The 12,735-nt window shown below is 33.9% G+C and overlaps 1 protein-coding gene across 10 annotated transcripts; it reads right to left on the bottom strand.

The window, feature by feature from the left end:
- Positions 1-240: 240 nt before the first annotated feature.
- On the bottom strand, positions 241-9,274 carry LOC111483819 (serine/threonine-protein kinase EDR1-like). Of its 10 annotated transcripts, none has more exons than XM_023130143.1 (17): positions 9,010-9,274; positions 7,861-8,247; positions 7,378-7,581; positions 6,378-6,566; positions 5,944-6,203; positions 5,696-5,815; positions 5,425-5,514; positions 4,663-4,761; positions 4,029-4,151; positions 3,448-3,568; positions 2,272-2,470; positions 2,038-2,161; positions 1,907-1,926; positions 1,603-1,759; positions 780-1,068; positions 608-680; positions 241-494 (listed from the first exon to the last, which is right to left on the bottom strand). In XM_023130143.1, exons 2-17 carry the CDS (start codon positions 8,110-8,112, stop codon positions 412-414), a joined length of 2,403 nt encoding a protein of 800 aa, XP_022985911.1. In that variant the 5' UTR covers positions 8,113-8,247; positions 9,010-9,274; the 3' UTR covers positions 241-411. The 10 variants fall into 10 exon arrangements, with proteins under 10 accessions (XP_022985911.1, XP_022985916.1, XP_022985915.1 ...); XM_023130148.1 differs by having other exon boundaries at positions 4,663-4,758; positions 5,425-5,469; positions 7,861-8,301; XM_023130147.1 differs by having other exon boundaries at positions 5,425-5,469; positions 7,861-8,301.
- Positions 9,275-12,735: the final 3,461 nt, after the last annotated feature.

Consider the following 12,735-nt stretch of genomic DNA (forward strand, 5'->3'; position numbering starts at 1 on the left):
ATTTCATAACACATTAAGTTTATTGATTCACTATTTGTTTCCTCTCTCTTCTTTTCCTATCTAATACCCTTCCTTTCAAAAGGGATTTCCGAGAAAGGCCCTAACAATCATCAAGCATAATAACGCAGCAAGTGAATAAACCAAAACTCTTCTCAGTTCTTACGAGTAAAACAGTTGAAATAGGGGTAATGAAGGAACCTGGAGAAGGGTATTATAAAAGTTTGGATTCAGCACAGAAAGAAACCATTGGAAGATCAAAACCAACAGGTTCTTTTTCTTTAAATCATAGAACGGTTGGAAAAATCAACAAGAGTTCAGAATAGGAGCCGAGGACATCAAAAGTTGCAACTCTACCATGTTTTCTGTACACAGACAAAACAAAAACAAAAACAAAATCAAAATCAAACTATATCAAGAAAGTGAGTACTCGCAGTCGAGCAAGCGGGTGACAATCTCTTCGCAGCTTGGCCGCTCATTCGGTTCTGCCCAACAATCTGCAATCGAGACAGTAAAAAAATCATTAGTTCAATAAGAGCTTGACAAACAAGATAGAAACAAGTGTTACAAGGTTTCATGAATATGCCAATTGCCAGTAAGTTGATCAAACCTGATATGAGCCTGCCAAGCGGCCCTTCAGGAATCTCTAGGCGGGATCCCTCAGTGCCAACAGCATAAACTACCTGGAAGCCACAAGGGTATCAACCAATTAATCTCCCTCATTGGAATAAAATGAGATTGCCACAAATAAAGGGACAAAAGTGGATCACATGTCAACATACCCGCTCCGGTGGAACACCCTCCCATGGTCTACTTAGCGTGCAAAGCTCCCACATGATGACCCCCAGGCTGAAAATATCGCACTTTTCAGTGAAGGGTTCGTTTCGAAAGAGCTCAGGAGCCATCCATTCTGGAGTTCCTGCAGATGGAGACCCTCTTGCTGGAGCATCTGTCAATATTCTTGAAAGTCCAAAATCACATATCTTGACGGTCCAATGCTTGTTGACTAGGCAATTTGCACTTTTCAGGTCCCGGTGAGCTATTTTCATTCGGTGTATGCACATCAAACCCCTTTGACATCCAGCCAAATCTCCGGTTAGTAAAATGTAATGGATATTTTTCAGAGAACACCACTTATTGGGTAATTTCAAGTAGACTACTAAATGCATTACCCAAAATCATCTGGGAAATAGTAATTAACAACATGAATTATCGGAATCTTATCTTTCTCCTCTGCCCTTTAACTACTTTACCATAATACAGAACAAGTCAGAAGCAAATGACTAACAGAGATTCTAAGTCATTTTTATAGATTCTAAGCCATTAATATTGTGGCAAGCTAACGTCTTCGCTGCTCAAGAAAAACAGAGGATTTTTAAAGGGGAGAGGTCGTGTGATGAGGTTCAATGCCTTCTTGAGAGTTTTGGAACTATGACCTTAGTTTGATTCTGTTGGCTTAAAGTTCCTTTTTGTAGTATATCGGGTCTCCAAATCCCATGGCACTTTAAACCACAATACATACAGCCAAATGAAAAGAAATACTCTTCATTCACTAGGATCACGAGGAAGTGAGTGTATTATGTTTCGTGAATGTTGAAAACATACCTGCATATGTCACGCAACATTTTCAGTCTCCTCCGCCAGCTAAGTTTTTTTTTCTGACCACTCAAATGGATCAAGGAATACAAGGAACCCAGCTCCATGTATTCGGTGATCATTGACAAGCGTGGCGGTTCTGTACATGCGCCCAGAAATAATATAACTGCAGCAAAAAGCAAAAAGAAAAGAAATCAATCAGAGATATATAAATTGCATCCAATAAGGTATGCCCGTACAGATCAGTGCATGCAACATTATATGAAGAAAATGCAGTGATGCTACAATTTCAACTAGAAGGATGGAGATGTACCATTAGGATGTCGAAGACGACTAGCAAAGGAAGAAACCCATGCACAAATACAAAGAGAATGGAATAAGATAAATGAAAGTCAATGGGAGATGAATAAATAGATAAAAATTTTGTGAGCCAAAAAAAGATACCTAAGAATTAATATCTCATTACAGAAGTCCTCAATGTTTTCAGGAGTTAGATCTTGCTCTAGGAAAACTTTGATTGCCACATCCGTTCCATTCCAAATGCCACGAAAAACTTCTCCAAAAAACCCTGGATTGATATTGACACCAAAGGTCTCTCAATGAAACAAAAAGAAAATAGCATTCTCACAAAATTGGAATTTTAGGCAAGGACATGCTCTAAAATAAAAACATGCTCACCAATTCCAATACGGATTCCAACTGTCAGTTCTGAGTAATCGATATTCCACTCGGGGTAAGGTAATAGGGGTTTGTCGTTCAAAGAGAATGATTCAAGAACTTTAGTCCATGCTGAATGCCCACTTCTATCAGAGGTTTGACCCCTATAATCATGTGGCGATGACGGTAATGATATTGCTCTTTGAGAACCCACTTGATCCTGAAAATAAAATAAAGAAAAAGCCATTCACTATAAATTACCTTTTGTAACTATTTAAGTGGCTCCATAAACAGTGTCAAAACTAAGATACTTCATCATGATCACACAAATGACGGGATGAAAATTTCATGACAAGAATCACCCCTCCAAAATTACCACCCCATGCAAATAATCTTATCTTCTAAATCACTCAACCTTCCTTCAGTGGTTTACAAGTATTTTCCCTTTGTAATACTAATAATATGATTAGTTCTTACCAACCGGAAACCAACAAATATTGTTCTGAAGATGAATAGGTGAAGGTCAGGAGAAAATCTTAAGCCCAAACAGGAGGTTTCAACCCTACTGCACGTAACATGATTTTTATGCAACGACCATTTTACACTCAGTCTTTTCATTCTCAGTATGCAAGCCCATGCCACCTCTCCTTATAACGTATGAACATGGAACCGATATTAGGCTCATTGTAATACAATCTGAATAAATCACATTACCAATCGTCATCTATACCTTAAATTCCCCTCAAATTTCTGTGCTCATTGGATTCAAAATTAAGAATTATTATTAGACCATCAATGATTGCCTTTGAATCAACATTCAATAGCTGAACAACTCAAGATCTTTCATATCCTAAGTTTGAAATAGGTAGGTGTTCGCTACAGGTTTGGAGCCATATGCGTCAGGGCTTTTACCACTATGTAAGATACCATGGTTAGTTTATACCAATTCTGAAACCATAATGTGTAGAGGCATGGTCGCAGAGTGCACTCAGATTCTTTTCAACCTCCCACCAGACTCTCTCCCAAAAGGAAAAAATGCAAAAAAAAAAAAAAAAAAAAAAAAAAAAAAAAAATCAATTTTTTCCCTTCGAATATGTACAGATGCAGAACAAGGATGAAATTTCAACGTGATGTAAGAAAGCAATATGATGATGAACATAAAGTCAGTCCTCCATTACCAGGACAAATGAAACCTACATTTCTCCGAACATCTGAACTATTATTTCTTTCATTTGAAGGGTGGGAGAACGACCTGTCATCTACTTGTTCTCTCAAAAGACGATTTTGCTTCAGTGTTTCATTCATTGCTCGTACAGCCCTGAGATTGTCAAAGCAGACAATTGAGACATAGACATACAATTAAAGAATTCTGGTTGAGTTTCATGATAAAATAGCAATCGCAAAACAACATAAACACAATTACTGCACTGAAAACATTGGTAGAACTAAATAAATAAATAAGGCACTCACTCAATAATATATCGAGCACAGCATGACAATATCCACTTTAAGCAGATGAATTTGTTCAGTAAAATTTGTTCAGACTTGATAAACTCGTTCAACAATCTAATTTTAATGTTTTGTGTAACAATCCTTGATTAAAGAAAGGATCGCACCGTGGCTTGAATGTGTAACTAATATTCGCTAAGAAAAACAAGGCAGTGAAAGGCAAAGTTTTGTCCCGCATCAACGTACATATGAAGGTAGAATTGGAAAGTTTGATTACCATTTAAAGGGAAACAAAGAAATAAGTGGGATAATCGAAAGCAAAAATCAACCTCACGATATCATCACCAATCTCTGGAGTAATGCTGATGCTCCTTCTTCTTAATCGACGTGCTTCTGAATTTGAAGTCGAAGTGGAAGTGGAAGTTGAAGTTGAAGCACCATCTGATCTGTAGCTAAATCAAAAGGGGAAAATATTATTATCATGAAACTAATAAGGGGTTTCTACACATAAACAAAAACAGGCTACATAGAAACAAATAAGGTAGTCTGAGCTACCATGCGGTAAATCTTGAGCAATGCGCATTTTTTACACTAAAATTTTAATAATTATAAATTTCCATTCACAAACTAGATAAAAAGAAATTTCATCCACAAAGTTTTAGTCCAAGTCCACGGTGGAAAACAATCTCAACGCAGAGTTATGGACAGGTCCTTATGGATATTGAACTCCACTAGATAGATACACATTTTGTAACTATTTTTCCTTTCATAATAAAATGTCAAACAATCTCAAGCCATATTTTTTTAAGAAAATATCAGAGAATTATACCACAGTATTGCTGTGCTATATTTATAAAACCATGTCACATTATCAGCAAGGAGTTGTAAAAATGTCTTTCTTGCAAAATGGTACATACGTTATGGGACCATAACTGACAGTGACGTGATATTATAAGAATAAACCTTGAAGTAGAGACATCATCAGAAAAATCTCTGAAGGCTTTCCTGTCCCCACTAAGCATGGACCGGCCTCGCGCCCGAAATGAAGGATGCTCTGGACTGCTGAACAAAAGGTAATTGAGACCATACCCAAACTATTATTTTCATGAGGGGCATAAAATAATAGTCAGAAGCCAAATATTTCAATGATTCACTGTTTTTATCTATATACATAGATAAACCATTCATTTATATGATGAAATGGAATACATTTATTACAAAAAATACCTTTATTGGTTTAACGATGGTAGATAAACTATAATTACAAAAAGGGGAGACACTTTGCTCCAAGTGCCAAAAGAGAAGTGGAATTACAGAGATTCGCTGCTCCAGAGCGAATTTCAATTACTTATTCGGCAGGAAATGGAAACAGAAAAAACAAAACGAATAAATCCTCTTTGTTTTCAATCAAGAACCTTTCAAGGGCTCCCTCCGAAAGTACTTGAGTATAAACCGAGACATTGAATTATACACAAATTACGTGATCTTATTTGCCTTGGGCCATATCTATCGACTCTTCCACAGAACCTAAATTTACGTGCTTAAGATCGTCATTTCAGTTTACTAATATCTATAGTTAAATTACCCAGAAAGGTTGTTGTGAAGAACATGAATGAAGAAAATATAGATGATTAATGGAATTTATTTGAATGGAAAATATAATTTTTTTTTTTAACACTATAAAAAGATGACCATATTATCCAAGAACAAGAATTCAAGAAAGACCTTGAACTAGCAGTCCGCTGTTCAGCAATATCTTTTCTCCGACAACTTCGCCAAAATGCATTTGCAATGTTAGGTTCACTATGTGATAAACTGAGAGATTTGAAAATAAGATACAATAACAGAAATTTCAGTGCATTTCTTGCATCTTTGCATCAAAAAGAGATTTTTGAGGGAAAAAGAAAGAGAGAAACAATTCATATGAAGTAATCAAGAAATAAATGGTTTTGTTAGCTATGGGCACTTGTGACTACTTACTGGAACAATTTCTTACCTCATTTTCCTGTCGAGTGTTGTACTTGATCGCAACATCATACTGCGCAATGAAGGAGCATATGCATTTGAAGCTGCTTCAATTTTTTTGTGGAATTGAAGGCTCTCATCTTTTTCACCACTGTCGCAAAAAGGGATCTAGCTCAACAAGGGACAGTAGAACGCATACATAAACCTAAAACTTTAAATTTTCATACAAGATTGGAGATGTTGAGGAACCAGAGGTTTAACTTTTATGCAACATCCCACCTGTCAAGATCAACTCTTTCTGAGAAACCATAAAGAGGACTGTTAGGTTCTAGTGGTGAATCACATGAGTCGTTTTCTGCAGAATCGCTTTCCCCAGCAGCGGAAATATGTGTCATAAAAATTGCCTTAGTTGACTGAGGTAACAACTGGCCAGGAAATCGCATCAGATCAACAACTAGTTCCACAGAATTCAACACAACTGTCACCGACATGTGCTTGTATGAGTCCACGCACCCATTAGCCCCCTCATTTGGCAAGCCCTGCACAAGATAAAAAAGTGAATGAGGAATTGTCAGATGGCGTTTGACAAAGCAGATACGACTATTCTGTTGTCAACTGTGGAAAAAATTAAATGATAATTCACAAATAGTTAAAGGGGAATTCGTAGGAAGGAACAACCTACTGCAATAAATAAAATCAAGCTGTGAGCTTACCATCATGAGACGACTTTCAAGCCCTACAGTGTCCGCCAGAACCTTAAATAAGATAGCTCTAGGACGGCAAGAACCAAATTTTATTTGACCGAGCAACTGAATGCCTCTATCCTCAAACAAGTGGTTGGCTTCTTCTACAGCAGCTTTTGCTGGACTTTCTAAAATTGGTCGTTTATAAAAATCAGAAACCTGGGAAGGTGGAGTAAGAAAGAGGAATAGTTAACCTCTGAGAAATAGAAAAATGAATATGAACACGAAATTTCACAAATCTGAGAAAACAGGTTAAAAAAACAGGAATAATGCATAAAACATAAGAAATAAGAAATGCCTAAAGGAAAGGTTAACGGCATAGACTTTGGAAGGAAAAAAAACCGCTAGTTAAAGGGTTCTGCACTCTTTACAGAGTGCATCTTTTTCTTATAAGACCTTCTATACAATCTATCCTAACCGTCAATGTAGACAGTGGCTAAACAAATTAGCTATAAAGTTACACTACGCAAGGTATCAATTTTGAAACCTGCGCCTATTAATCCAAATGGAGTCAAGTAGCAAATGGTCTCTAACTGGGTAAAATACTAGGCACCGAAGGATTGAATAAATTATCCATGATGCTACAAAATCAATTTCAGGTCGGTGGCACATGAATATGAATTAACAATTCTTCTTTTCTCCATGCTAATTAGTTGGCCTAAAAAGTTTGCAGGATTGAAGAATCAACATTTTTCCACAAGTTGTCACATTCTGAGCCACAAGAATAAATATAATTGACTGTTTTGAGGGAGGAATAAACAAAAATAAAGGTTCAGGACTTGATTCGTAAATAGTTAGAAACTAGTTCAGATTTTCCCTTTCATTAGCATCTTCAGATAACCTCATTGTAGATGTTATTAACAACTGAAACACCATTTCCAATATTTGAAGGGAAATCCAATAGAGAAACAGTTGCAAAATTTAGATAAGGAGTATTAGCAAGAAATATGACTGCTAAAATTCTCCTCACCAGTCCAGCAATCTTCTTGATAATTGCAGCTGGATTTGAACTCACGCCTTTAATCAGTGTCGAGATCAGTTGCTTCAGCATAGAAAGCTTTTTATCTTTCTCTGGCTCCACAAGAATAACATCGTTTCTGTAACCTTCGGCCTCCAAAGCACGAAGCTCATCCAACGAAGGAATACTGTGGAACCGCTCTTTTAGCCTCTTATCCTGTAAGTACATTATAGAATTGGTTTAGGCTCTAGTTTGTAGAACCAAGTTATACGACAAAAATTATGATCATAAATAACACCAGTTGCCAAAAACTGCAGTAAACATCAATACAAAAACTTCAGTATGAGATCAACAAAATTATCAGCGAAAAGTAATATATTTAATTAATGAACAGATAAACAGGGAAAACATGAAGCAAGATCCATAAGAAACAAAGCTCACATAGTAAAAATTATTATTCTGGACTGAAAAATTTAAGTGGGAAAAATGCCATACCGGAATAACATAATAGAAACCATCTGGAATTGGTTCACAAAGCATTCCAGTGCGCCAGAGAATTTGAGATGCTCTCTGAGGCGACAACAACACATCTTGGTCAGAATTGATGATCTCTTCCTTTTCACTCACAATGTCTTCCCGAGGACCCAAAGAAACAGATCCAAATTTCTCCACAAAATCAGAAGACCACCAGGAAGCATTGGAAGTCCCTTGCTCTGATGGTGCAACATCGTCTCGCTGATCCTCCATGCCTTTAAATGTTTTGAATATAAAACCATTTCACCAAGTAGTTTCTACCCCCATATAAGGTCTAGTCGAACTTAAATAACTCTCACTCGACAAAACCACTGATAAAACCCTTAGCTTTCCCCCAATAACTTCAAGCTGGAGGACATAATACCCATGAAAAAGGAGCGTCAAATTGTTTGGTCATAAGAACTGATGGGAACAAAAAAAACATAAAAAGAGGACATTAATAAATAAAGTTATGTTTACACAAGGAAACAGAGCAGAAATCAGAGACCCCAGTAAACAAAGCAAGACACACAAGACCCACAAATATTAAAAAGTTAAATCGTCATCGAAATCATAATATCCATCCCCTCTCTATATAAACAGCAATTACCCCGAGAATGTAGAAATACCCATTTCGCAATAGCCATAACAGCATTATAAGATAATTACACACCTCGAGAACGATTAACCACTGAATAACAAACGGCCTAATCCACAGATACAATATATAAATTAATTTGAAAAACTCAACACAATAACTGTTCGATTAATTGTAATTAAATGCGAGCTATATACATTCAAACCGACAGGTTATTTCTAAACAAAACAGACAAGAAATTCAAATAACGACGAAGAATCAAACAGAAAACGTTTAATCCTTCTTAAGTAGGGCGTTAAAAAAAATTCAAAAAAACGAAACTTCAAATACCTCATCAGAAACAACGAGAAGAAACCCAGAACCAAAACGGGAATACGAAATTGAGTGAGTAATCAGACAATCACAAAAGAAAAAGAGTATGAAAGTGAGTGAGGAGCATATACAAAAGCTAACATTGCAATAAAAGAACATTCCTACATTACCTAGATAAAGAAAGCAAAAGAAAAGTGGATGAAGTAAGGGATTGGGATTACCAGGAGCGGATCGGAGCATTTGAATCTTGATCCCGTCAGTGAGAGAATGAACATGAACATAAGAGCATCGGGAAGCCAAATATTTGTCGAGAGAAATGGGAAGGATAGAGTGAGAGGAAAGAAAAGAAGAGAGAGAGAAAGGGGAGAAGGGATTTGATTGATATAATTGATGGACGAAGAAAGCGATGGAGTCTGTTTCTGTTTCTCTCTCTAGAGAAAGATTTAGAGAGTTACAGAGGAGGGAGAAAGAGAGAGAATTGGGCGATGGTGAATCACGTGCTATGGAAATAGAAGACGGGAGGAAGGGTTCGCGTTCGGGTCGGGTTCTCATTCGGGTCAAGTTCGGGATCTGACTCTCTCCGGGCCGCCTCTCTCCGACAGCCAGCTGGCCTAGGGGGTGGCTCACCAACATCCACACCTTACTCCGCGTGAACCCTTTTAATTTCCCCTTTTTTTCCTTTTTATTCAATTTTCAATTAATTTTTTCGTCCTATATTTTTTAACTAAATTTATAAAAAAAAAAAAAAAAAAAACATTTTTTTAAATTAATTAATTATCAAACCAGATCTACTCGATCATTATCTAATTGTAACACACCGCTAGTAAATATTATTTTTAACGACTTATTAGATATTTTTTAAGAGAGGGTAGAAATAATATTAAATTTGTATTTAATATTTTAAAATAAAATTAATTTAATACATTTTTTTTTTAAGTTTTAAAGTTTTAAATTAAACGGACGGTCTTGATTACGTCAAAGGGGTTCTACTTCCAATGCAGCCCCTTCTTCATATCACACGTGGGCTATTTTTTAATTTCCCGTTTTATTAATTTAATATATTAGAAGATGTACTATTAAGTATTAACTATTGATTGGGTTAAGAATACTTAAATATCTTAATTGGATACTTAATCATTACTAATTATATATTATTTTTTTCTTTTTTTAAGGAATATGACTTTCCATTTTTATCGACCAAATAACCATTTTTAAATGTCGTATTTGTTAGACTATGATTCAAGCTAACAATAAATTAAATGTATAATTTTTTTTACGGGAAATTAGTTTTTAGATATTAATGGAAATGGTGTCGTGTCCTCGTGTATAATAGATTCAACGATTGTGCTTCTCAAAATGGAAGAGAAGCGACCTCGATAGTCGTGTGACCGAGTGGAGGCTTATAAGATTACCCAACCAGATCTATAGTAGTAGAAACAAAAACCTCGATATTCTTCTGTTGACCCATAAAGTAAAGAATATAAGTAGTAGAACTCCCTCTCGTAACAATGTGTGTAGCCTAAACGTGCTCAATTCGACGCCGATTCAAGTATTGAAGTGTGTTAGCAAAGTCACTATACGTGTCCAAATCTTCTGTTAATTTATAATTCAATAATACATACAGTAAAAAAATGAAGTTTCAACATTTTAGTCGATATTTCAATAGTTTGTCTTAAGGATATTTAGTAATAAATTATAGTTTATCCTATATATCATATTTATTTTTCATTTATTATTTTTTCTATATCCTTATAATTTATTTAATTATAAATAAAATAACTTTAGTAATAAATTATAGTTTATCCTATATATCATATTTATTTTTCATTTATTATTTTTTCCATATCCTTATAATTTATTTAATTATAAATAAAATAACTTTCACCCCATTTAGGTGGGGTAGATTAAGCAAACATTCTCCTTATGTAAGGACCTATGTTCAAGATTCTGAATTCGAATTCAGCATCTGATGACTCCAACATGGTCACGTTACTTACTCATCGCTTCTAAGAGTGAAGATTGTTAGACGAACACGACTCTCCACAATGGTATGATATTGTCCACTTTGAGCATAAGCTCTCATGGCTTTGCTTTGGGCTTCCCCAAAAGGCCTCATACCAACGGAGAGTGTATTCTTAGATTATAAACTCATGATCATTCCCTAAATTAACCAATATGGGACTTTCATCATCCAACAAAGATTATCCCCACATACCAACATAAAGTCATTTAAGCATATTTTGTATTCACTCACATGCATATTATGATTCAAGATGTCGCCAAACATAAAACTGCTCAAAGTAGAGTTTATTTTCAGTAGCTCAATTATAAGAATTTCATATTAACTCCAAAAGTCGAGCGACGAATGTGAGTTTGATGGGATTTGAAGAAATGAATCTTTCTCGAAGGCATGTGGAGATCACTAGCTTCGTGGATTTCATGTTGCTTATCTTAATCATCATTATTATTCATATAATTTCCATAATTTTTGTTATAATTAAGTCCCAAATTAATATTCCATCATTTATTTTTGTTGCTAAACCATGTGATTGTAATGATGACATTTTTATTATTATTATTATTATTATTATTATTATTATTATTATTATTATTATTATTATTATTATTTTAGGCACTTTAATCATTTCGAGTAATTCCATGCAAATTTCAAAATTCGAAATGACTCGAATCACGACTTTTAGACATCCCTTTTTATCATTTTTATTATGAATTTTAAAAAATGGGTAAAAAAAATATTTAGAATTTTTTAATATTTACTTTGTCCCTAAATTAAAAAGTTAAAAAATCTAAGAAAAATATTTATTTTAAGAATTATTTTGAAAAGTTAATTTAATGATCGGATCTATGGCCTTCGAGGTCGGTCGTATTATATAAGGAAAAAGTAGTTATTATTGTTGTTTTTTATTCTATTATGTTATAACATAATCTTCTTCTAAGATATGCATTTAACATTTAAAATTAAAATAAATAAATAAATCATCCATTTAATTAAAAAGAAGATGTGGGAGGGTAAATATGAGATTTCACATTAAAAAATATTTCCAAAAAGGCAATAAATGGATCATAATTCATAAAGTGGAATTGGGTTGCCATTACATGCAATAATGAGGTGTAAAGTGAGTGTCACTTTGTGTTTTAAGTTTTCTAATTTAATTTAAGCTAAATTAATAATAATAATAAATTATTTGGATATAAAATACCACTAAAATTTTATTTTATTTTTTTAAAATATATTTACTATTAAATTTTTTTATAAATTTTGCAAATACTTTTTTATAGAATTTTTCATCACTAAAATTTTTAAACTATAAATTTAATCCATAAAATTAAGATTTTAGAATTTTTAGACATAAAATTTAAATATATATTTAATAATCCATTCATCAGACTAATAAAATTTAAATATTTAAAAATATTATTGACATTAAAATATTATTAAATTTATTACGAAATTATATTAAAAGATAAAAATTATCATTATATTTAAAACAAATATAGAAAAATTTACTCGAGAATTTAGTTTATAAATGGACAATTTAACTTATCTTCGTCATAAACAAGACAATTTAGACGAGAATAAAGATTAAAATAGGTAGCGAGTACGAGAAAACTTGGTCAAATTGGGCACGACATCTCTAACTATTAAGTACTATTTTATTTTTGGTAGTATTTAAAGTGGAGACAAATATAATGGAAATTTGTTTTTATAAACTTTATATTAATGATTAAATTCAGAATTTTGTAATTTGTACTGACATCCGTTGACGTGGTAGACTTGTCAGGCCTACGTGGAGTACAATCTTGATCCCATACGTTTACGTGGCACCGAAGTGAGGAATTAAAAAAATTGAAAATTTCAGATATTGTTGATTTTTTATTTTCATTTCTTGTAATATTCTGATTTTGTTTTTTTTTTTTAAAAAAAA

The sequence above is a fragment of the Cucurbita maxima genome, unplaced genomic scaffold (genome assembly GCF_002738345.1).
Source record: "Cucurbita maxima cultivar Rimu unplaced genomic scaffold, Cmax_1.0 Cma_Scf00009, whole genome shotgun sequence".
In the NCBI taxonomy this organism is placed as follows: domain Eukaryota; kingdom Viridiplantae; phylum Streptophyta; class Magnoliopsida; order Cucurbitales; family Cucurbitaceae; genus Cucurbita; species Cucurbita maxima.